Source organism: Caloenas nicobarica, chromosome 6 (genome assembly GCF_036013445.1).
Source record: "Caloenas nicobarica isolate bCalNic1 chromosome 6, bCalNic1.hap1, whole genome shotgun sequence".
Classification (NCBI taxonomy): Eukaryota; Metazoa; Chordata; class Aves; order Columbiformes; family Columbidae; genus Caloenas; species Caloenas nicobarica.
This window is the reverse complement of record NC_088250.1, coordinates 34,559,090-34,585,231: the sequence shown is the minus strand read 5'-3', so window position 1 is coordinate 34,585,231 and position 26,142 is coordinate 34,559,090. Positions and strand designations below refer to the sequence as shown.

The following is a 26,142-nucleotide window of genomic DNA, read 5'->3' as shown; positions in this document are numbered from 1 at the left end:
GATTTCAAGTCAGGATTTCTCCTTGTTCTTCCATAATTACCTGTTAGAGAGCGATGTGTAAACTCTGCTTCTGACTCTTTGAACAGAAGAGCCTTTCAGATTGCCTATTGGTATGTGGTAATCCTGTAAAATTTTAGCTGAATTCAAACTTTTTTTCCCTACCAGGTGCCGTTTTCACCATCTTTCACCTTATATCCTCACAAGCTTGAGGTTTTGGTGATTTTTTTTAAAAGCTCTGAAACAGGCTGTTTCATACCTGGCGGGGCAGAACGGGCGGTATCTTATTCTCTACTGACCATAATCCCTGAACCTGCCTTGTGATTTGGACCTGCTGTAAATAGACCTGCCTTTGAAAATCTGGTGGGGAGCCTGAGCTCATGCTGCCAACTGCTGTCTTAAGCCAGTTGTATGTTGCGGGGACGGCACCAGGCATTCTAAAGCCTGTAAAGCCCAGCCACAGGGGTGATGGCCGCGTCTGGCGTTGCTGGGGAGTGCAGAGGGAAGGTTTGCAGTAATCGAGCAGCAATGCAGAGACCCGCATAAGCTTTGAGTGCTCTGAATTTGTATAGAAGTTAGACACCAGTGTCAGGAGTGACACCGTCTGTCTGACTTAGTGTTAAAGACCAGTCACCCTTACAGTATATTTTGGTAGATATTACCTGCCTGTCCTGGTTTTATGTTGCTGTCTGTGTGGAATCTGAGTGGTTTCCCAACTGAAAACAAACTTTCCGGAGTAATATTCAGGTATACTTGTTAAATGCTGAGTATGACAAATACAATAGGTCTGTGGATATTCTAGCAGTTAAATCTGTTGATGCAGCTCATGTCCACCCACGACTTTTCCTCCCTCTGTGTAATGGCTGGCTGGTTGCTCTGACTGAGGGGTTAGTCAGCCTGGCAAACAGCAAGTCCTGTATGCATCTGGCTTTATTATGATTGTCACACTTACTTGCAAATTTGGTTGGTAAAAGAAGCCTCCAAACTTTAGAAGAAACCTGCTTTTTTGTTAATCAACTTGCCTGTAATTTTAAATGTTCTTTCCTCTCATCTTGTGATGGTGTCTGTAGCTGTAATGACAGTACAAATAATTATTTCTGGTTCTGTTCTGTGTGTGCTGTTCATATGCTACTTAAAGTCACAGGAAAAAAATAATGCTTAGACAAAAATACCTTATGATTCACCTTTGCATTACTCTTTAAATATTGGGATTACAGAGCAAAGATTAAACCAAACCAAACCGTAAAAGACTAAGATGTAGAAGAATGCCTTTACATTATTAAAGAAAATGGGAGGCAAAGTATAGTTGATGTGGTTTGGTAACAAAGGATGAAGCTGGGCTGCTGGGGTTTGTTCTTGGCTAAATTATTAATCCAACCAGATATTGCTGTCACTCAAATGTAAAAAGAAGTTCGAACCCTTCTGACTGACTGACTGACTCTAGGCAAGTTACCTCACTTTTCCTGTGCCTTTTGTTTTTACCAAAAATGTGAAAGCTTTTTAGGACAAAACACAGAGTTTTAAGAAGGGCTCAGCGATTTGGGATGTCTTATTTCTTGATTGCCCAACATAAGGCTAGCTACAATGTCCTTGATTTCCCAAGGCGGAAATTTACTGCTGTGAAACCTGTGCCTGTTTAAAGTAGACTCAGAAAAGACAACATATACAGTCCACTTGCTAGTTTTAAAAACTTCTGTAATGAGCAGATGTTCATATAACTGTAAGATACTGTTCAAGTGCAGATTCCCATCATTAGCTCTTGGTGCCTAGAACAAGTAAAAATTATGTTTGACTTTTTAACTGCGATTGTAGTGGTGAATTCAGTTGTAAGAGTAAAGGAATACTGGATATCTTTATATCATCAGGTGTTCTACAGAATACAGGAAAATGTGGCTTTTATATTCATAATTGAAAACTTGTTTATTACAAGGCACGTTTGTACTAGAGGTACGTTCTTCCTTTACATCTGATAATATACAATCTTTTAGATGTATTAACCATTTTTCAGCCCTTAATGCCTGCTAACACTTGGGTTCCTCCAGTTCGTATTTGCATTTATATTGTTTGTAAGCAGGTCCTTAAAATAACTCTCTTAACAACTGCAGCCTCTGATAGATAATAAATAATACTCAATAAAAATTCGAGGAGATGATTGCATACATTTTAAGTTAATAGCTTTTTTCTTTCTCTGTAATATTTTGTCAGTGTTAGACTGAAAGATTTGCTCTCCAATGAGTTCAAACTCCAGCAGCTTTCCACTTGCTCACAGAGATGTGGATATAATCTATAAAATCAAGATGTATTTGCTCAAATTTTAAAAGACTTGTCTTTAGCAAATGGTGTTAGGAGTCAAATGCTGGAAGTGATCACCCACCAGATATAGATTTCTCTCTCTTCCTCCCACTGGACTGTTTGCCATTTGGATATGCATCAGTGTAAATATCAAAACAAAAAAGCCTGTATTTTACAGAAGAATGTGGCCTTTATTGAAAAATGAGTTACCATACCCCTTCAACAATTCCAAATATTGCTGGATTTATAATTTTTACATTTCCAAAGAAAACGTTTTTTTAGCAGGTTTGGTTTATGCCATTTGCAGGACAGGCGCTTTCTCAAAACATACAATGTGCTCAGTGGCATGAACAGTGAAATAGGGTTTAAGATTAAGAAGATTAAGGAAATCTATTACACTTGCTTTTACTAATCTGAAATTACTTTGAAATGAATCATTAGCAATGAGTTTAGCAAAGGTATAAAAATACTGTGCTAATAAAAAGACCCTCAGCATCTTTATTTTATAATAATCTTGAAATAAATACGCTGTTTAGGAGACACTAGTAAAACAGGGAAATATAGGTAATTTAGAAATTGCTATTATAGCAGTTATTTTAAAAGTAAAGTGAAAATGGATGATCTAAAATAATTCAGTTTCATTTTACAGTCAATCCCAGTATTAGATTTTCTGCAAGATGACATTACGTGCATTTGTGTCTAGCAGGGTTGTCTTTGCTGTGAAGATAACCAGTGGACGGATCTACTGTATAAGCGGTGCCCTGGTGTGCCACAACAGCGTCTGCTCCAGACGCAATGCTTTAGCAGAGGTCCCATTTTTGCCCTCTTGCTTTATTCTTCCTTCAGCCTCCCATCACCCGCTGGCTATCTAGGGCTACCCGGGCTGGCAAGAGCCGTGGTTTCCAAAGTCCCTGCAGCCCCCGCAGCGGGAGGTTTGGGCTGCGCTGGTTTCTGTGAGCCAGAGCACTCCCAGAGCCGTCTGTGCTGACTGGGCCTCTCTGGGTCACATGTGTCACAAACATTATTATAATTATGGCATAAAACATAGCTTAACTTTATAGCCAAGCGAGCAGGAATCTTAGATGTCTACTAGACTCACAGGTTACCTTGTGTTTGTGTAACCGGGTGGGAGTCCTGCCTTTCCCCCCTGCCCAGCAATGGGTATGCCTGAAGCAACCTGATGTAGCTTCTTCTCTCATTAATGGAATCGCTGGCCATATGCAAGATTTCCTGCCCTATGTAGCACTTTTGCTCACGGTGAAGGTAAACTGTCCTTTCTTTCTGAAACAAATTAAATTTTTAAAGCTTTGGTACTATAGACGCTGCTGTTCAGCACTTACCTTCCATACTCAGCCTGTCCAGCCCAGCCTCTCTTTCATGTATCATTCCAGCTTATTTTATTTTTATTGCCCTTTTCCCCTCCTGGACATAGATATCTAAATTGGTTTTTCAGAAACAGGTCTCCTGCTTTGTAATGGTGTATTATAAGATAATAATTGTTTTTGTAATATTTAATTAAGGATTCAAAAGGATCATTTTGTAGATTCTTGCTTGGGGGGGGAAAGAGTCCCTCAGGAGAACTACTAAATTATTTCTTAGTAAGGCAGGCTTGTGAGGCTTTGTTTCCACCAGATTAGCTAAAATACATGCTGTCTCTTCACTTAAGTTGCAAAGGCCCTGATTCTATGAAATGAACTGTTAAGTTCAATGGAATGACTTCTGCGCAAAGTCATTCAATTTTGCAATAATTCATGCCCGTACAGTTTGAAGCTGGTAGACATCGTAGTTTCTAGAGTCATCTAATTTTTTGCATTCCACTGACATAAACTCGGGATCTTGCAAAATGCTGAACTTCTTGTGTTACGGGTATTTCCCGGGGTTTTTATGGAAGACTTTTGTGTCCAGTATCTGTTCTGCAAGTCCAGGAAAAAAGTGCTTTACTAGTTCATGACTGATGAATTTTATTTGCTGAGCGCAGTTCTTAGATACCTTAACATAAATGTATGGATTCCTGAGGTGATCTTTGACTTGCATGGTAGCACAAATCACATGGATAAGGTAACAGTTTACAGTAAACTATTGATATTATATCTAAAGTTTGTTTCTGAAGCTAGAAATGCAGGGCTCTGTATGTTATGTTTGCTCTTTCATGGCTAAACTTTTGCCTAGTGAATGTGCCAGCCTCTTTTCTCTGCAGTGATGCTGTTCTGCCTTGCACAGGTTGAGGATCTCTCCCCTGAAATGGAAATCCCTGAACCTATTTGGTTCATATTCCAAGGGATGATGGAATATGATCTACTGTTTGGGTGCATGAAAGCTGATTAGAATTGCTTCTTCATGGATTTATTCCGAATGCTGCTTCTGAAAGTTGAAAGCACAGAACCAAAGGCCTCTATAGAGCATGGCTGCAAGGATTTACATTTCTCTAAACTCTCATGTTATCTCTAGACTTGATCCCAGAAGCAGCCCTCCTCTTGCAGGGAGAGAGGGAGTTAATATTGGAGCGCTTTTCTGTAGCTGATGAATCTTTGATTAATGCTTCACTGGTATTTGTTACCATCATAAAGCTGTTATGCAATAGAAACTTGTGAAATCAATTTTCAGAGGAAAATCTGAAAGCAAGCCACAAAGGTATCCTATGACAGTGTGAAGTCATGAAGAGGCGCTTCTTGAATCTTAGGCTGATGTGTTGACTGCTGGATCTTTCTTTCTGAAGCAAATGTGGTTTGAGTTGATTTTGTTCTCTCATTTAGATGTTACAGAAAAAGTAAATCCCAGAAAGTCATGTTAAATATTTTTACAGAGGAAGAATTTCCCTACAGGAAACACTGATGAGTTTCCCAATAAATACTACTTTTATAGATGTGATAACCTTTGTTTCATTTTAGTCATGTCCTATGAGAAGTAAACAGGGTAACGTTCAACTAGTGCATTATTTAGAGATTTTTGGAGTACATTTTGAAAGCCTCATACAGAGCTCTGTCCACAGGATTCCCATTAAACACAACGGGAGCTGCACGGCTAAAATCCTGCAGAGCAGTTTGAAAATGTATCCCGTGCTGTGCTGAAGACAAATGATTAAAGAATGAGTGCTTGAACAGAGAGGAGGGAGTGATGTTGTGATTCTCCATTTAGGGCTGTAGTTACACTAAAAATCCTTCTTAAATGGTCTTCAGTTGGAAGTCCTAGCTAATAGCTCTCCTTTTTCTGCAAAAGAAGTACTGATACATTACAAATAATTAAAATAAATGTTTGTACCTTAGAGGTGTCTAGATGTCCTTTTACTTCTCTCTCTGTCCACGTTTTTATTGCTGGTCCCATTTATTCTTTTTCTGTTTTCTTACATCTTATTTACATTTTCATGTCTTTTTTTCTTCTTTTCCTTGAAGTTCTCCTACATCTTTTATGTTACTGTTGTCTTTATTTCTGCTGCCTATATCTTGTGCTGTTCTCTTCCCCTCCATTCTCTCCTTAAGATGCTTTCTCAAAATTTTTTCCACTGCTTTCCTTCTTTAATTACTTCCTTTTTCTCTGTTATCCTAATCCATGTCTCAGTTTGTCCAGTTGCTCTACTTTGTGGGCCAAAGTCATAGGATATGCCTTTCCAGACTCCTTTGTTATCCCTTCTATTCCTTTTGTTTTCCATGTTGACAGTTGGCCATCCCTCAAGTGTCCTTTCCTCCATTCGTTGCATTTCTAGCATCATAAAACTTAACATCTCGGACCTATGAATTGTGTCTGATCCAGGGGCAACATTCTGCGTGACTTCAGCAAGGTGAAAATGGGAGCAGGCAGTAGTGGAAGCACATACCTGCAGCAAAGAACCAGTGTTCTTTTTGTATATTTCAGTGCAAATCCTACATAAACTTTTTACTGCTTTTATTCAGTTCGTCTCTGGGATAATGCAGTTTAAAACACTGGGTTTCAGTAGTGACAAATTTGGCATTTAGAGCCGCTGTATTCTGGTCTGTTCTTTCCTGTTGTTACTTCATGCAATGGATAATGGCTGTGACAGAGTAATATGTTTGGAAACATATGGGGAGTGCTTTATGGCGCTTAACATAGAGGCACAAAAGTGACCCTGCCTTTTTCTTTTTTTTAGTGCAGATGTTTTCTTTCATCTTGCATCTCATTTGCACCTTTTGCATCTTTTTCTTCCCCTCCTTTTCTCATCTTCTTTTGCATTTGTTAGGTTTGCACACATACGGAAAGGGAGAACATTAGAAGTTATTAATGACAAAATATATCTAGGTCCTTCTTGATTTTTCTTTTTGGTAACCAGTTCACAAATAGTTTAATTTAGCCCTTCTTGTTTGTTGGCATCAAAGCCGATGATGCTGCATATGATACTATTCCAGCCCTCTTCTGTGCGCATCGTCATGTATTTTATTGCCTCATTACCAACTGCTTGGTTGTTGGAGAGCTGTCAATATAATTTCAGAGAGACTACCACTACCTAATGATACAGGTAATTAAGTCCTTGGCGTCCATTATTCTCACCATATATTACTTGTTTAGGTGGTTTTGCTGTGCTGCTAGGGTTTGGCAATCCAAACCAGTAAGCTTTCATTCTTAGGTCTCTGACATGACTTGTTTTTGTGGTTGTTTTCTAACCACCTGAAATTTAAGACTGGAATAATACTTATTTCTACACCTCAGGTTTCTTTGGTGGTAGATACATGTTGCTGTTTAGTGACTCTCTCCTCCAGAAGAGTAAAATCCTGTTGTGCTGGGCACCATTAGGATAGGAAACTGTGTTGTGCCAGGCAAGTGCTACAAGAAACCCACACAGAAGGAGCCGTTCTTCAGGCTTGAGAGGAGATACTTGGCATTCACTGTTCTCGTAGTCATTCCTGATCTACTTTGGGGGAAAACACACGGAGGCATTTTATTTATACTTTTTTTTTTTCATTCTTAGGTTGGTAATTTGGAGGCTAATGTGGAGGGTTTGTCGTGTGAGAAGATCCTAGTCACACAGAGAGAGTGTTCATGAAAGGTGCAGAGAAAACAGCTCCATTAGGAGTTAGTTTTTTAAAGGCAAATAAATTCACAAATAACATTTTAAGGGAAACAAAATGCACAGATTTAATAAACTTCACAGTTGTTGCCTCTGAAGGCATCAGGGCCTGTTGCATCATGTTCAATATGATGAAACTTTCTGAACACTTTAATGGTATGCATGCTTAGCAGTCACTTAATCAAAAGAATTATGTATCTTTCCGCACAGCAATAATATGCATGCTTACTAGCCACTTAATCAGAAGAATTATACATTTTAAGTGTTTTGCAATTTTTTAATGCTAAACAATTATAGAATGATGAGGTATAAATATCTCTTTATATTGTCCCACAAATCTTCTAGGTTACATTTTAATGCAGAAAAGCAGAAATGTCAGAATGCTAAAAATCAAACAAACAAAACCAACCAGCCAAAAACAGAACAGAGCTTTTGATACTGCGCTTCATTCCAGATCGAATGGCATGAGCATAAGCTATATAAAGTGTGTGAAACATTAACATATCAGTAAAAAGACAGCAAACCTGCTGATTTATTTGGAGTTACTGAAATATTTTTTAAGCTGTGGAGCTCAGGTCACTCATGGAAAGAGCTGGAGATTTGTACAGTCATACCAACAAAACGATATAGAAAGGACATGTCATCTGCTGCTTAGACCCAGCAGGGTGAACTGTTGGTGTCTGGGTTCTGACAGTCACCGACAGCGGCCGTGCTGGTGAACCTGGGCCTCGCTCTGTCTGTAAGATGAAAACATGGTGTATTACGTTAACCTGCACGATCACAGCACGAAAGCCATAGACCTCGGACCTCTTAGGAGCAGGGACTTAGTGTGTCCTGGGATGAGGCCTCAAGTCACTGATCTTTCTGATTGAATTTACTAATTGTTTACTAGCATGTAGTGAGTTATGGTAAGTAAAGCTAGTGTGATTTCTCAGTTAGAAGAATAAATAGATAGATCATCCTTGGATTTTTCTGCAGTTGTTCACTAATTGGAAAACGTCAGTACTTTGCAATGGATTTCCCAGTCATTGTGTAAATTTAAGAAGTGGAACATATAGTAAAGAAAATACTATTATTCACTGGTTCCATGAAGCTGGAGTTTTACTTATAGAAAACCATATTCACTCATCTTCCAGAGTATTGCTTGCAACAGTTGAACCATCTGAAAACTTCTGCAAGACTCGCAGAGACTGAGCTATGAGGAGAGTGAAATAACTTTATATTGTGTAGAGCTTAAGACTGGAGTTCAGAATCTGATGGCCTAAGAAAACCTTTGCTGGGGAATCACAGGGGCTGAAAACAAGTAATGATACTTTCTGCAGAAGAAAAAACAAACAAACCAACCCACAAAACAAAACAAAAAGTGAAACAAAATAAACCTTAAAAGGGTCAGTCCTCTTTTTTAGCTTGCTTCCAACTGCTGTCTGTGCTCAGGACAGCACAGGTTGGTGTCTCCCACAACACTGCACAGTCTGAGCCTGAAAGCTTCATGTTGAGCTTTGTAACATGAAAATGCATAAGAACAATTTGTTTTCATTGTGGAGGGTTCTGCCAGTGCTCTTTGGTGACAGACCTCATTTTCATCTTGCATTTCTCTTTTACCTACTTCCACCCCACAAAAGCTGCCTCCTTCCATATAATGTCTTTGCTATTCATGGAAAACGCACAGAAATGTATGTAGCTACGTCAAGATGGTCTTGGTACCACCTTGAAGCTGCAGCTGAAAATGGAACAACAGCTTTTTAGTTTTGAGTGGCCTTTACATTCCTGCAAGTAACTTAAAGTTTGTCTGTATCAGGGTGCTTATATGCAAAATTAAATATGTGTATTTAGAGGAGCTCATAGATATACCTATCCATGTATCTACATATCTTCAAATATGGAAAAACTTTTTTAATTATAGAAAATTAAAAAAAAATTGGAAATTGGAAATATTTGCAGTCTGATCATATAGTTGACTGTAATTTTTGTGATTATTTTAGTTATGCTGAAACACTGTAGCTATTTCTGGTGCCTCCAGCATGAATCAAGTTTGAATTTAAGAGCATATGTTTAAGCTTTCTCAAGAATTAGCTTTCTGTACATGTCTGGTTCTATCCATTTATGTTTAATGAAAATGTCTCCTGTTCTAAGGTCCCAAGTAGGTTACTGGAGAATTGTATGAGAATCAGCCCTTCCATGTGAAAAATCCCTTCAATTGCCTGTGAGAAGCTTTTCTGTGAGGCTTAATCTTGGGCTCTTTTTCGTTTAATCCTCCATGCCTGTAACTTACAAAATCATATACAGGGCTGGTGATGGAAGACACCCATACAGTCCATATGCCATTTGTCTATCTGTCAACACAGAAGTAAACATTACCACTGGTTTCTCTTGCAGTTCAGAAACTTTTTTGCTGTAGGTATAAGTTTGATGAGGGAAATCTGCATGGCTGAAAGAGACAATGGAAACATTTCCAACATTTCCTGGCTCAGATGGTAGTTAGAGCAGTTTCAGAGAAATGTCAGGTCTGCCACTGTGTGATAACAGAATTCAGACTTGTGTGGGAGCACTGATATGCCAACGCTGAGGTCCTTTAAAATCCTACCCTACTTATCTGAGGCTCAAGTCACATACATTATTTTAAGGATACCTTGAAAATTTCCAGTGCTTTCAACGGTCAGTGGTTCGACTAAGTAAATGTTGTGCTCAGTCTTTCAACTCCGTGTAATTTTCAAGTGATGGTATGGTCTAGCAAACCAAGCACATTCTTAGGTCATCCAGTCACAAGAAGGATCCTTCTCCACTTTTGTAAACAGAGCTTGAGACCTGCTTCATTCCAGCACGGCCTTGCAATAGTTGCCCTCATCGTGCAGAAGATACTTAATTTTATGTGCTACTCATGGTTAGATTGCTTGCCCTTCAGGCAAAAGTTTGGGTGTTCTTTGAGTTTGTTTTTAAAAGGAGTGTTTATCATGAATAAGTGGAAAGAGCATGGCTTTTGCAACTTGGATTTGCCACTAGTGATTGCCGTGGGGTTGAACTGGCTGCTCAGAGCCCACGGTGGGGCAAGGGCTGTGAATGGTGCCTTGGTATTTCGGGATTGATAAGCACCTGTACTGATGAACAGAAAGAATAAATTATACATTATATGTGTGTCTTTCTGTTACTATTATAAAGGATGTTATTACGTTATTTTCCAACTGAAATATTAAGAATGGATATTGTGCATTCTGTAGACTTTGCCCAGCGCGCTGCTATAAGGCATGTACCAATGTAGTATCCTAACCAGAACTGAAAATGTGGAGAAAACCCCTTGGGGTTTAAAGCCTCAGCATTTCCCATCTGTCAGTTCTCTTTTAAGTTTATCATGTATCTGTTTTCACTTCTCTCTTTTTCAATCTTTTATCTCTAATTTTTTTTTTTTTTAAATCCATTTTCAATATCTAAATTCTCTGGAGAAGCTTGTGTCTGTCTCTAGGCTACCTACCCATTGAAGCTATGGCCTGACCCCATGCTGTGGGCTCTCCGCATTAGGCGCACTGAGAACAGCCAGCTTGGGCACAGCCCTGGCAAGGAGGGGCTGCTTCATCCGGGGGTCACCGTGGCTCACGGAGGAGAGCAGGGGGTCTCGGGGCTGTAGGTCTGGCTGTCCGGTCACCACACCGTCTGGTGACGTGCCTGCAGGTCAGGGGGAGAGCTGAGGAGAGCAGGCAGCCGTGTCTGGAGGCAATGGAAATCCTCAGGGCCAGAGGGGAGCAGGCAGAGTCTGCAGTTCGGAGAGCCACAAATTTGATTGAAACCAGGCAGGAGACATTCCTGCAAGGATGCAGTGAGCATCCTTGTTTGATGTTTGATGCGCTCTTTTTCTTTCTGTTACGTCTTGTAAAGCCACTTTCATGTTTTCCCTGTTTTTTTTTTTTTTAAAAAAAGAGTGTTTAATCTAAAATTCAGATTTTTTTAATTTGGGGGAGGAGAGTGTGTTTATTTACTTTGAATCCTTTTTCGTAGTTTGAGGAACTCACCGTAAGAAGAAAGTCTCACCTGATCCATTGCAGAGCTTTGAATGGAGTGGTGAAGGAATTGAGATGCACGTAACCCCACAAATGAGGTTCAAAACTCACGTATGAGCGAGCAAACAGATTTATTTGGGAGCTGAGTCAGGCTGAAGCATTTTGTTGGGTTGGATTGTGGGTTTGGAGAGAGAGCTGGAAGGCTTGGATAGAGGCACAGAAGGCTGCCACCAAAGCCAGACAGATTGCGGTCTCCAAAGAGACAACTTAAGTCCAGCTGGCAAAAATGCTGGCTGGTTCACAGCTGAACCAAGAGCTGAGAAACCACCTGGGAACCTCTTCCTTGGTCCATGATCATGCAGCAGGGAGGAGTCAGGCAGCTCAATGAGCTGAAACCCAGGCCACATCTCCAGGGAGGCTATAACTAAAAATAGAAGTCAAGAGCCTTAAGATGGAGACTGCTCAGGAGAGAGACAGAAACCTTCACTGTTTCACAGATGGGAGCCAGAAGAAAATACCCAGGTGAGAATTTTGATTACACAAAAGTAAGTTAAGCTAAAGATGGAGAAAGAGATGTTGTTGTTATTTTTCTCTAAGACTTTAAGAAGAGCCCTGCACCTGCTGCATGGCATGAGGAGATGGAAAAAGCTGAAATACAAACATCAATTGCTGCAGTAAGATTCTATAGAAACCTTCGGACATGTCTCTGTAAGTCAGTATCAAGTTGAAGAAATTCTTGTGACATGCATTTGAAATAACCACCGAGTACTGTCACCTCAGCTTGAGGGTGATGAAAAGGGAAGGTGATAGCACCCAGCAAAAGGTAGCTGCCAGCCTGTGGAAATCTTGAAGGAATTAGGTCAATGGAGAAGGGGCTGAAACTGTCATGCACCTTCTAGAGCTGGAACAACTACGTGCCGCCTGTCCCTTGGAGGGAGAATCGTAAAAAGGGCTGTGTGGGACATGGCTGAACAGAGCACAGGCTATAGAAAGTGTTTATTCCCTATGCTAGAACAGGAATCCAAGATCAGGATCTATGGGAAGGATTTTTTTCAAGGAAAGCTTGTTCTGTCAAGGAAAGGTTTTAGGTCTGGGGAGATCTCACCCCTCTGAAGGAGATGCTGCAGAGGACCAGAGAAGAGGATGGGTTTCCTCTGCAGTGAGACAGGACAGAAAGGCATGTCCTACATTGTTAAGAGGCTGGTTAGAGAAAATCCTCTTCCCGTGTGAAATTACTGTGGCAGATGCTGAGAAACACCTCCCTCAAGGAAGGAAATCAATAAATCTTAAAGAACTTTTTGGAAAGTGGGAAATAATATGGGAAAGGCTCTGCAAAGTCGGAGGGCTGAGAGAGCTCTTGTGCCTCTTTGCATTAGTATATTTGAGGAAATATTAATTTTTGTATGGTCTTAAAATCTGTTCTTGGAGAGAACTCCAACAAAATAGATTATGGCTTTGGTCCACTTGAAATGACAGAACTGGGAGAGGCACGAAGCTGGCAAGTTTTCTGACCGTGTTTCAGCGTTGCTGGAGGATGGCACAAAGTAGGTGTGCGTTTATGAAATGATGGTCCTGAGCAAGCTGGGAAGAAAGTCAGGAACTCGAGTGCCTACCAGTGATGTGTCAACCTCAGCAGCATCTGTCTCACCTGGCCTGGATGAAACTGTGAGCTGCAGCAGCGGGGCCAGGCAGGAGGTGGAGGCAGCAGAGCTGTCAGAAACGTAACATCAAGAAGCTTTAAAAGCAAGTCTCCTACAGCTCGGCAGGTCCTTGCAGGCGGGTCCTGGCTTCCAGACAATATTTGAGTTGCAGCAAAAATACGGAGGAATCTTCCTTCTGCTGGCTTGGACACCTGAGCGTCTATGCCCTGTGTGGTGCTCCCTGGTCAGGGAATGATGTTTCCTCCTTTCCAGAGATTGCCTTGGGCCCCTTGCCCAGAAAAACACACAGAAACAAAACCAAAATAAATAACTGTACATTGCAGTTGCATTGATTTCCTGGTATTCTTTCAACAGCACAGGACAAATATAATTTTTTAAATGTAGGAATGACTGATTTGGTTCCAGGGGGAATATCAGCAAGGACCTGGGGATCATAAATTTCAAGTCCTCAGCTCTTGACCCTGCCGTGTAATTATTTTCATAAACTGCTCAAATCTGGCTTAAGACTATTCAGATTTCTCATCCTGGCAGACTGGTCCAGGGTCTCATGTTTTCATTTATTAAAAACATCCTAATTCCAGCCTAATATATTTGTAACTGCTATGTTCCCATCTTTTGTCAGTCATTGGCATTGGGTTGATGTAGTTTTCTTTCTCATTTTACTTTTTCTCACTGATTCTTTTGTTGAAGTCATACCTGTTTAAGCCTTTGGTCTCTTTAACAGGGTAAGTTGTTTAGTCTGTTCTCATGACACAATCTCAATTCCTCTAAACAATCTCAGAGCTGCCTCTTCACCGAATCCTCTCTGAATGAGCCACTCCTGAACACTGGTGATCATAATTGCAGATAATACTTCACATGAAATTTTGACAGTGCTTTCCGTAGTAGCATTAATATTTTATGTTCCTTAAACTCATATTCCATGAACAGAGTCTGGTCTCAGAGTGCCTCATTTCTTCTTCTGTTTAGTACTTTGAGAAATTTATCCCTAGGATAGGACTGGTGGAGGACTGTTTCCCTACTCTAAGCTGGCATTTTTGTCAAGAAACTTAAGAAACCTGTCAAATAAGGGTTTCATTTATTTTTCCTCTAACAAAACATCTTCTAAAAAAAAAAAAAAAAAAGAAAAGTTGAAAGAAGCACTTCAGTTTTAAGAAAACATCAACTTTCTATTAAAATAATAGATGTAAGAAAAAATTAATGGTACTAACTGAGATGTTTCAGTTGAAAAGACAGTAAATAGAGCACTGAAGAAAGGAGAAAACAAATGTTCTTAAATAGCAATTGAAGAGTGTAGACTCGGGAACGGTGAGCTTTAGAGACTTTTTCTGCGGATTGTAACAGCTTGATAGTTACATAAGATGCACAGATTCCTTGGAAAAACAGGTTTTTTAGCATAGGCCAGCAAGCAGGCAGAATACACGCGTGGGGGAGAGCTGTTCTAGATGTAATCAGCAAGTGCTTGATGTTAGAGCGAGTCCATCTAGGATATTAGAACCATGGTCAAGAGAAAATAAACTTTCGAGGTTACCAGAAAGGAGGAAAATATAGGTTGTTGTGTAGAAATAAAGTTTCATAAGGCTCCTAATTTTTCTACTTCACTTCCCTTTGGAAGCTTTGTTCAGGGAGCAAAACATGGGATTTCAAGTTAAATTCGTAGAGGCTCAACCATTCTTGCGTTCTCTGAAAGAATTTAAATTAAATCTTCCTGGCATGTACTGTCACTGTGGAGAATATTATAGATCATAATATAACAATCACTTCTCAAGTAAGGTGCCATTAATTCATGCTTCAAAGATTCTAATTTGTTAGAAACAAGTTTCAATTCTAATCCTGTGCCATGTTTGGTTAAGCAGTCCTTCCTAAAAATGGACAACTGGGATGCTAGTGAAGAAGGAGCAGGTTATAAACTGCAAGAGCATTGGCCATCTGAGCTTTGCAGTAAATTTGACTGTAAGCACATTCAACCTGCTTGTTTCCTTTTTCAGATTCCATGGGTACCTAACGCTTGTAAGATCCCCTCAGTGCTGCTTTTATAGTGACATGACCACACAGACAGTGTCTCAGTGATGCTTGTGGTTCAGCTTTATGGCTGTCAACTCTTACGAACTTTTATAATTGCTGCCAACAGCAAAACAACAAAAGTTGCATCTGAGCTCTTTTTTATTTTGCAAAGATTATTCTGTTGCATAGAAATCTGAGTGCTGATGGGATGTGCTGCTCATCGCCATGTGAAACTGTGCTCACCAGTCCCTATAAGGCTATTTGAACAAGGTAGCCTTGTAATCCAAAATAGACCATCTGAGTTTGACTGAAGATGAAGTGACCTATTGAATTTAAGAATTCTTCGTATTTTTTCTGAGCTGGTTTAACTGATGATACTAATATGCAACTAGGCTATATTTTCTTTAATACTATTAGACCTAAATTGAAAAACTCTGATTTTAGTGGTAGTCGAATCTATTATTTCTCCTGTTTTTGCTTGTTTGTTAATTTGTAAGAGCTTTATGGAGGACTAGGGTTGGAACTGTGTATGCATATATAAACACAATAATTAAGAATCCTCTTACATCATTAATTTAAAAATGAAATTATAAGCATTTTAATAAATGGAATCTTTTGGTGAGGACTGCACAGGAATTTATATTATAAACCGCAATGATTTGTTCTTTTGTGTAAAAGGCAGCTGATTAAGGTCATCCTATGAGCAGAAATGGTTCCAATCTGCAACTGAAAAATTGCACCACTGTCTGCACTAGAGATTAGAGCTGGCTTGTTTTTATTCACATTTGGTCAACAGATGGTCCAACTACTCTGTGGGCATTCTGGCAATGTAGAAGTCTGCACATCAATGACAAAACCCCATCATATGAATAAGTAAAATGTCAGTGTTCATCTGAGTAGAATGAATACCCAGTGTTGGCTTCTTGAAAAGTGGCGTAGCTGGCTGATTTGGAAGGAGAAAACCTAACAAAACAACATATTATTGATGAATTAGCCAATACCATTCACTCTGATAAGACTGAAAGGACAGAAAGACTGTGAGGCTTATGTAAAATATAATGTTATTGGCCTTTGGCCAGAGCAGTTAGCTATTATTTGCTGTCTCGCTGGATTGTTACCTTAAAAATAAAAATTAAAAAAAAAGAAAAAAAAATATGCTGTGAATAATGCTGCTCAACTGCATTTGCAAAGGGTGGTACACAAAACTCATATTTTCCTAAATGTGGTACAAATAAACAGATACACCTAGGAATAATGGCTGTTTTTTCAAGGTCAGAGCATATCTGGGAATGTGGCTTAAGGTATTCGTAAGGTATTCTCTCTCTCTGGCCTTCACGCCACCACACACCCACGCCATGGCAGCTTCCCTGCTTCAGCCCTGCTCCAGCTGGGCTGTTCTTCCAGCTCGTTTGGGGGATTGAGAGAATTTAAAAGGGAAAGAACAGAAAACATGAAAAGTGAAGGTGAGAGAAACTGTTGCTTCTGCACAGCTGAAGAAGCAGCTGTACAGGGATGAGAATGTGGGTGAGAAGTGTGGGGACGTTTGGCTGGAACTGGCACTCAGCACTTGGTGTTGTGAAATCTGGGATCTTTGTTGTTGTGTCCATCACTCCTTCTCTGGCTTTTGATGCCTTTCTTCCTCTTACCCACACTCACAGAGCTGAAACCAGCTATAGAACCCAGACCCTTTATTTGTGCTCAGCCTTGGTGACACCTTCTTAGCCCGTGGGGTTTAATTTCTGATCCACGCCGAATGGGACCAGTGTTTCGTAGGTGGCTTCCATCATTCCCAGTGCTCTTATTGCACGAAGGAGCAGAACTCTTTATTCTATTCAGGAAGGTTAGTGTTGTTATCAATTTTAACATGCTTAATGAATGCATGTAGATCAAAGACAACTTTTGATGGTGTCTGTTAACACCCTATACAATGAAAGTGCAAACCTTCCTTCTTTCGCTGATGGAACTGAAGCTGATTATGTTTTCATGGGCTGGTAGTACCAGATTGTAGCCAACACTTGCTTTTTACATCCCTTTGAAAGGGCAGAGAAGAGTGAGTGTGTTCAGCAGCTGTGCCTCTATAAACAAATGTACTGGCACACACTGCTGCACCTATGACATAGAGAGTAAATACTAGTAATGGATTTGACAGTCTGTCTAAATTGCAAATTGCACAAAACTGACAATTGGCCAGAAATACAGCAGTTGTTTGGTGTTTGGTTTTTCTGTTTGTTTGTTTGTTTATTTTTTTAAATCTGACTGATTTTGTTCCTAAGTGACAGTAATTTTATCATGGTGTTTGGTTACACTGTTGACAAGGTGATGTCTTTTGCACACATTTGTTTTTAATTTTTGTAACTAAGCTCCAGTAGGGTTTTAACAATACAACTAATTACTGTGCATATTCAAAAGATAAAAGAGTGCCCTTAATGTGTTATTCATAACATGGAGTATGAGAACATTATAAAGCCAGGATTGTCTTTAAATATTAATTTCATGGTAGCCATGGATGCATTAGGCTCTTGTAAAGAACAAAAACACTGAATGCAACTCTTAATATTTTTTTTTCCATACAGTTGACTTTTATAAATATTTTTATTCTCTAGAATGGAGGAGACAGTGAGAAATCTGCTGCAGAGCCAAGGATCCCCAGGCCAGCATGGAGAAGGCACTGTCAATATCATGAAGGTATATCAGGTACTAGTAACTTACTGCCTGTATTTTTGTGATAGTAAAGTTCTTTAAAACAAAAATTGCACTATTGAGGTAAATGTGTCTGGTATTGTTTCCTTTATTTGTTTATTAGTTATGAATACTTGTAAGTGGTGGTTGGTACTATCTACATTTTCCCAAGTGTTCTCTCACCAGAGTTTTTCATTTTTATTGTCATTGTGATATCTGCAGTTGTTGCTCTTCACAGTTAATAGGGGACAGAGAAACTAGTTTTGAAGACTTTATTAAAGCATTTAATATTTTAAGTAATATATTCCAGCATCTCCAGAAAACATAGAAGCTTTTGACAACTTGACATTCAGATTGTGATGGATAATTTTATCCACTTATATTCTATTAGGTGTGAGGCTTCCCTATCAAGCTCCATAGTTTCTTATCGCTGCTTGTGGCAGGTGCATTTTATCAACCTCACTTGGGTAGAGAGAGAGTCTCCCAGGGCAGAATTTAGGAGGACAAAGATTTTAGAGGTTTTCCAAAGGGAAGCAGGTCTGTTTATGCTGTTTATGAGAAAGGAGAGTTTTCCATTTTCCTAATGTACTGCTGTATTTTGGAAGCAGTGAACCTGAGGTGGTGTAAAGCCTTTATAAATGTCTGGAAACAGGAATGAGATACGTCCCAGTTAATCAGATATTCTGCACATGAATTCTTAAAGAAACCACTTAATAAAGTCAGTCCAATCCTGTACCTTTTTAAACAGAATAAGTATTCCTTATAAAGACATAAAATGCTCAAGTGATATATTAAATTCTATACTAGTTAGCAATCCTTCGGCTAAAACACTTTTCAAAAATTCAAGTTATATTAGTCCATTCTTACAACTGATGGATCAAAAATACAGGAATAAAGCTAAACAAAAATGTATATTAAAGAGTATTTGTCACTGTAATTAGATTTCCCTTTTAAGCTTGGATTGAAGGGAGAAGAATCTTTTAGATGAACCTTCCGAAATAATCAATTTTTCTTGTTAAAATGATAGCCTGTAAAATTTAATTTCAGGACAAATTAATTTCTTTCTTGAAGTTATAATAGAACGTTTTGCTTTTAGGAACTGGTGATAAAAGCATGTGTATTTTACTCACTACCATTTTGGGATGCAAAAATGAAACCTGGTTCCCTCTTGGTTCAGAGTTTAAATCCGTGTCTTCCTCCTCCTTCCTGCCCCCCTGCAGTGGGTGTTCTGAAGTGGGCTTGTGGCAGCCCCTCCTCTGGGGGGGTGACTTGTCTGTCTGTTTCTAACAGAGAGCTGGAGTGATTTTAGTGTCTGGTTTTCCATGTGCTGTCTTACCGTGGAAACCTGGAGTGATTTTAGTGTCTGGTTTTCCATGTGCTGTCTTACCGTGGAAACCACAGTAAGGTGGTACCATGATTAGGTTTTAGCTTCTTTGGGTTTTGGTTTTGCAGTCTCAACAAGAAAAGTAAAAAAGTATTTCAGTTTCTTTCCATCAAACTGAGAGTTTGGGTGTTCTTTATTTTTCTTTTGAGCATCAAACTGGAAAAAAAATAGCTATGTGGTCTTTTGAAATTTCACCGATTCTATATTTCATTGTAGTTTTTCCTCCATCTTTTATTTGTTTCTTAATTTTAGGGGGAAAAAAAGAGAGAATTCGCATATGGTTTTGCTGTGGGTTTTTTTGTTTGTTTTTTTCCTCATTTGGGGCCATACTGACATAGGCATTTTTTGTCTCCTGCCAGCCAGGAGAATGGGTACCGTGGTGTATTTTGTGTAAAATACCTTTGGTTTATATTTTGACCAACAAAAGAACAACATCGTTCTGCCCAGTTAATGGTAACAAGAATTCTTTGTTTTCCCTCAGCTCTAGCAAACAGCTCCCTCTACCTAGAAAACTGCTCTCTTACCCCTTTTTTCCCTTCTTTCTGGACATGGGGTTTCGTCTGATTTTGCAGAGTGGTAGTCAGGGCGTATTCCCCAAAGCTGAGCCCGACTCTCTTATACAGTGAAGCCACCTCTGTCCCAGGACCTTAAAACACCCGTATACCTGTTGCTCTAGGATTACTTTAAATCTTGTATTCCACATTAATAACAGTTTCCTTCTCTTCTTGTTCTTGGGAACATTTTCACTCGTGATATCAAAGTCAGCTTGTTTTTTAGCAATTTTAATGTCTTCCATATTGCCAATATGCAATTTTCTTTGCTTATGAATTTCTTTCCTGATTCATTAGTCAAAAGCAATGTTTTTTCCTTTCCTGGAGGAACAGCAAGGCTACTGCATCATATACCACTCTGTGATGGATAAAACAGGTCAAAACTATGGAACATTTCCATGAATATTGTGTTTTTTCGGCATGTCTCTTTGACTGATTCATCTTCACATGCCTTTCGTTCACTTTTATGACAAACTTCTGAACGTATAGTTTGTTTGGTGGGAATTTCAAGGAATGGCTCTTTTCACATGCAAACCAGCCCATTCTTGCCCTTCTATGGTTACCTGCTATGCAGGTCAGAAATGAGTTCACTTGATGTGTCTTTGTTATTCAGTCACACAATAAAAACTATGCAGTGTGATTTAGGCAACAACTGCACGTAACAGTAAAAGCTAATGCCTGAAAGGCTCTTCAAAACAAATAGCCGGCAAAGAATCTGTGATCTGAAATGTTTACAAAGTATTTCAACATTGAAAAAATATTAATAAAGCGTTATATGAATCATTGATATGTTATTGAAACCAACTGTATGGAAATAGTGGACAAAACTATCATCTAAATATGCGATGAATTTTACTGCAAATACATGTCCAGGTTTGGCAAGAGGCATCAGTAGTGCAATAGAAGCATTTCATTTGTGTCTTTCCAAATTCATTCAGACAGTTTTTAATATATTTATAAGGTTAATTCACAAATGGGAATAGATCTTGAATGTACAACCTAGGCAATGTTTCTTAGAAACACTGATGTATTCAGGTTTTTGGGAACATGATATTCATATTATCAGCCTGTATAATATTTGTAAGTGAAATATAGATGTGAGCTAACACATGAATTTTTATGATCTGAATTCCAAGTGACATGTATATATCTTCATGTACATACACAAAACTTATTGAATGTATAAACACTACCATTATTCTGAAAGCCATCCTTTACAATCATTTACTTTAAAGAACATATTCTAGTCATACCTGTTCTCTCATTACTGTGATGTGGTCAGAACGATAGGATAAGTACTCACTGCAACAGAGTATCAGATTTTACTGCAGTTTCACAACTGCATATTTCATAACAAATGAGGACATGACCTAAGTGGTCTCCAGTGTGACTTATCAATATATGTTGCATATTCTCAGACACCATGATAAGTTAGTTTTAGTGTGTGAAGTCTGTTCATATTAATATCCGAATAGGCATAAAAGATACCTCTGTGCAGTAAATGCTTTTGATCTATTGACCATTGTCTACATATTTGGTTTTTTACAAATCTAATTATTGTTCTGGGATGTATGAAATTGAGTTGTTATTATTATAATATCAAGATGCCTGACTCCAGAATAAATATTCTTGCTAAGGAACATTAAATGTTGAATAGTGATCGCGTTAGAAGAATAATAATAAGATGGAGCCCAGAACATGCAGTATTATTGCAATATTATGTTAGGTCTTGCTGGGATTCTTACTTGAAGCAAAATACTCTAACCCTTTCTGTAGAGCTGGCTGCTCTATGGGAATTCAATTTGCTGGACTTACAGATGGATGATGTGTTCTCTTTAGGGTAAATGAATTTAGAAGCAGGGTTGTAAATAAATTGTTCTCTATTATCATATTACATAGTAATAACTGAGAGAAGATTTATAATGAATGCGCACATAAATGTAGACAAGAATATGCGTGATTCGAATTGCCATGAACCATTGTATTTCTTGCTTAAAAGTTTACTTAACTGAAAGGCTGTAGTATGTAAGAGCTTTTATGCTGTTTCCAAGAGGCATTGTCTACCTAAAAGCAAGACCATGAAAGGCCAAACCAATACCTCACATATTAATATTATTCTCATTCAAGACACAAGTACTTTATCTAAGAGGGAGTGTGATCCCCAGAAATAATATGTGCAATACTTGAACCCAAGACATTAAAACAAACACTCTGCAGACTTTCCTTCCGAAGTTTACAGTTGGACTCGATGATCTTAAAGGTCTTTTCCAACCTAAATGATTCTGTGATTCTTTTCTGTCATTCTAAGTTTGTCTTTGTGATTTGGATATCGAAACCTAGAGTTTGATCACAATACAGGATATCTAGGTAGAGTCTGACCTGATTACAGATCACTCAGTCTTTCAGTGTTGTTTTTGTTCTGGTGTTTTGTTTTTTGTTTTTGTTTTTTTTTAAACTCATTTTGACTTTATGTCAGTGTACAGTGATCAAAATAGATGAAAAAGAGAGCTTGTTGTTTTTTATAATTCTGGAATTGTCGATATGTGCACTAAAGCCCAGGACAGACATCACAGAATCACAGAATGTTAGGGATTGGAAGGGACCTCAAAAGATCATCTAGTCCAATCCCCCTGCCAGAGCAGGAACACCTAGGTGAGGTTACACAGGAAGGCGTCCAGGCGGGTTTTGAATGTCTCCAGAGAAGGAGAATCCACAACCCCCCTGGGCAGCCTGTTCCAGTGTTCTGTCACCCTCACTGAGAAGAAGTTTCTTCTCACATTTAAGTGGAACCTCTTGTGTTCCAGCTTGAACCCATTACCCCTTGTCTTACTGTTGGTTGTCACCGAGAAGAGCCTGGCTCCATCCTCGTGACACCCACCCTTTATATATTTATAAACATTGATGAGGTCACCCCTCAGTCTCCTCTTCTCCAAGCTAAAGAGACCCAGCTCCCTCCCTAGCTGAAATCCAGACAGGATTTTTGATGCTCACTTCAGTTGCAGAAAGAAGGATTATATCCTTAAAATTAAATTTATATCTCCGGATTGGAAATGCACAGAAGAGATTGCATCACCCAGGCCTCCCAAGCTTTGCAGGTTTGTGTCTCCCAGAGAAGGACAGAGGAGAAGCCACCCACATTCTTGGGAGCTCCACAGGGAATCCCAGACCATCAAGGACAGGAGCATTTGCTGTTGAACTGCTTTTCCGTACAGAGAAATCCAGGGCTAGCTCTGTAACAACTAATTCCTTATGGCTTTTCTTCTGGTAGTTTTCCACCACTGTGCAAAAATTATGATAAATATTTGTTCCTATATTTAACTAAATTGAGGTTGGATTCTTGCCTCCAAAGGAGAGTGACGGTGCTCCTCAGACACTGTTCAAAATTAGCTTTGTTGCAAGGAACACGTGCAGGTAGTTTTCCCTTTTTGATTGTTTGTAATACAGTAACAAAGCAATTGAGTTATGTTTAACACAGCGAAGTCTCATAACTGAAATGTGCCATTTGTGTGCCTGTTCCTCAGAAAACAAGCTGTTCTTTCCTTTCCAGAATCCTCCATATATTTGTAGGAACAAGAGGTGAAGATTGGCCGACGTGTATTATACTGATTATAACTGTACATTTAGATTTTCCTCTACAACACAGTATTTCTTTCTTTGGTATGTCTTTCTTCTATTTCTTACTTCTGGAATGAATCCACAAAAATCAGCCCATATACACTGCCTGAACCATATACATATGAAACAGGCATAGCAGAAATTCAAAGACACTCTTTGGAAAGCAAGGTGATGATGTGGTTCACAGCCTGACTGATAAAGGTCATCCTAATATATACAGGGACTTTCCATTTATGCACAGCAGGTTGTCTGCAGCCTTAATCTTGCCCTTAATGGTGTTTTTCTGGTTGCCTTTTTTCTCATTCAGGGATGTATTTCAGAGAAAAGAGGATGGCTCAAACATGCCTCTACTTGGTAGTCCTCAGAGACTGGAATAACTTCCTGGAGTTTATAGCAAATACAAGTTTTAAGATAATCTGTCTGCTGCTTGGAGAAATGCCAGTATCTTTGTACGCGAAGGCCAACTTGTTGTTCTTGACATGCATATGGTCCTCACGCATGATATTAGGAAAAAATTCTTCATGGAGAGGGTTGTCAGGCATTGCAACAGGCTTCCCAGGGAAGTGGTGGAGTTACCATCCCTGGAGGGGTTTAAAAGACATATAGATGAGGTTGTTAGGGACATGGTTTAGTGCCAGAGTGAGGTTATGGTCAGACTCGATGATCCTGAGGGTCTCTTCCAACCGCAATGATTCTGTGATTCTATAAACCAGGGCTACGGGCAGCCGGACTTGGTGGCGGGCAGGGGCTGCGGCAGGACACTCGCCCTGGGACCCAGCCCTGCTCTGTGTCTTGGCAGAGCAATGAGATCCCCAGGGAGTTGTTGTCATCTCCCATCCGGCAGCTGCTTTTAGAGCTCCCAGGTCTGTAGTGTGTCTCCTGGCTCTTGACCAAAAGAGGACTTTATTTTAATCAGGTCTTACCACCCTGTAGCCCGTCCAGATCCCCACTACAATCCAGATGTGCTTTGTTGACCTGACACAGTGTTGCCCATCCTGGGCTGGTGTTGAAGAGGTTCTGGTTGGGCAAGAGGGTCTGCAAGTAAATTAAAGCATTTTTATCTATCAAATCGTTTGCATTTTCTGTGTAAGGATAATGAATAGGAAATAATATAGAGAGACCATTTACTGCAATCAGCTGTCTAGTGAGAAAAGTGTTTGGAGAGAGAAGTTGAAAAACCAGTTTGCATTCCTTGGAATTACAAGTTGGGTCTTATCTGTGGCCATGTCACTTGCTCTCTCCTTGTTTCCAAATCTCCATAAAAGATAGTTTACGCTGCTTTTTGAATTGTTCTACATTTATGTTTTCAAACCTGCAGAAAGCAATGCTTTTTTTGACATTTTCAAAAGTTGAAAAAATCTAAAATTATGCTTGTTTTCTGAGGGGACCAAAAAAAAAAGAGATTATGCTGTATTCACAAATATTCTCTCTTTGAAAATTATTTTAACAGAAGAACACACTTAGCAGTACATCAGTATATTTATTTTGGAAAGAATGTGCACTGCTGATCAAGAAAACTGTTTTTAATTTCACTTAGATATATTTAAACTAAACTACAATAACATATTTGAAAAGTTGAAATTTTGATCTGATCCGGAATGGTTGTTCCTACATTTTATTTTAGTGTGAAGATGCCTTCTGAGCTTCTTTCAGAAGTTTCCCTGAAAAGATGGCGAGTCAAACCAGCTATTCCCTGGCATTTGCAAAAAAATTACCTGGTTATGTAATAATATACTAATTTTTTGTGTCCCCTAGTCCCACAGGTAACTTCTTAGATCAGCTTCTGCAATTGTGTTTATGGCGAGAACTAGTCAGTGAATATATTGCTGTCATTCCAGAATACTAGTTAATACTCATCTTCAGGTATGTCCTTTAGAGCCTCTTCATGGTATTTACTGAAGAAACCATCTATGGAAAACTGGATCAACTTGTGTAAGTCCTTAGGAGACTTTCTGGTGGCAAGAAAAAAAGATCTTTTTCATTTTATTAAAAAGAGTAATTTGGTCTTCATCCAAGTAGTGAAAAAACATTATATTAAAAAAAAAAAAGTTAAGGGCTGCAAAGGGAAGAAAAATTGGCTTATTTCTAGCAATTTTTATCCAGAGTAATTCTATTGCCTTAATTGCTATTACATAAAATTTACTGAACTTAATTTTCAGAATAGTTTAGCTTGTTTGTACTTCAGTTGAAGGTAGATATTTTAATACTATCACTTCAGTCAAGTGTAGTTACTTTAATACTTACAAACTCCTTCAGGAAAGTTTAAATGCTGCACATAGTTTTCCTGGGAGGAAGTATGATTACTGTAAGTATGGTACTATAATGAACCAATTTATAAGAAAATATCTGCACGAAAAAAAATCACACTGTGTATTCTTCTCATACTATCATATATACACATATGAAGAAGAGCTTAGCTTCTAGAACAATTTTGTTGTTGTCCTGGTAGCTGCTGTTGGGTGTAGCTGAAGTCTAACATGTTGCAAAGGCAATAGAAGAGCAAACATGAGGAGCTACTGCACCCTGGCTTGGAAGAGTCACCTCAGCATGGCCCACCTGTGATTGCACCGCTGACAAAGTGCCAGGGGGAAGGTGCTGTTGATCATGTGAATATCCGTTCACTGAAGACAGGATGGTGTCGATAGCAATATTTGGTCCCTAGGTTAGTGTGGTTCACTTTGACACCCGGGACTGACGTTCAGCTGGGGACCTGGAGACGAGAAACTCCATCTGCTCTTACTGATCTAAGTACTCTTGATAGTGACCTTAACTGTGAGGTTTTTCTTCTTCTGCAGTCCTTTTTGATCTGATTTTTTTCAAAAGAAATAGGTGTTTCTGGTACATGGAACAGCCAATAAAAGCATCATCAGGAAATTTATTAATGTTACTGCAGAACTGTTCAGTAGGGGTGATAGCTGGTACTAGTGAGGAGTGTTTTGAGTGAAGAGTAATT

The 26,142-nt window shown here is 39.1% G+C and overlaps 1 protein-coding gene across 1 annotated transcript in view; it reads left to right on the top strand.

The window, feature by feature from the left end:
* NCKAP5 (NCK associated protein 5) overlaps positions 1-26,142 on the top strand; it is a 215,943-nt gene that overhangs the window by 58,611 nt on the left and 131,190 nt on the right. The window contains exon 3 of the mRNA XM_065637690.1: positions 17,564-17,654. Coding sequence (XP_065493762.1) covers positions 17,564-17,654 — 91 coding nt within the window. The remainder of the gene's footprint in view (positions 1-17,563; positions 17,655-26,142) is intronic.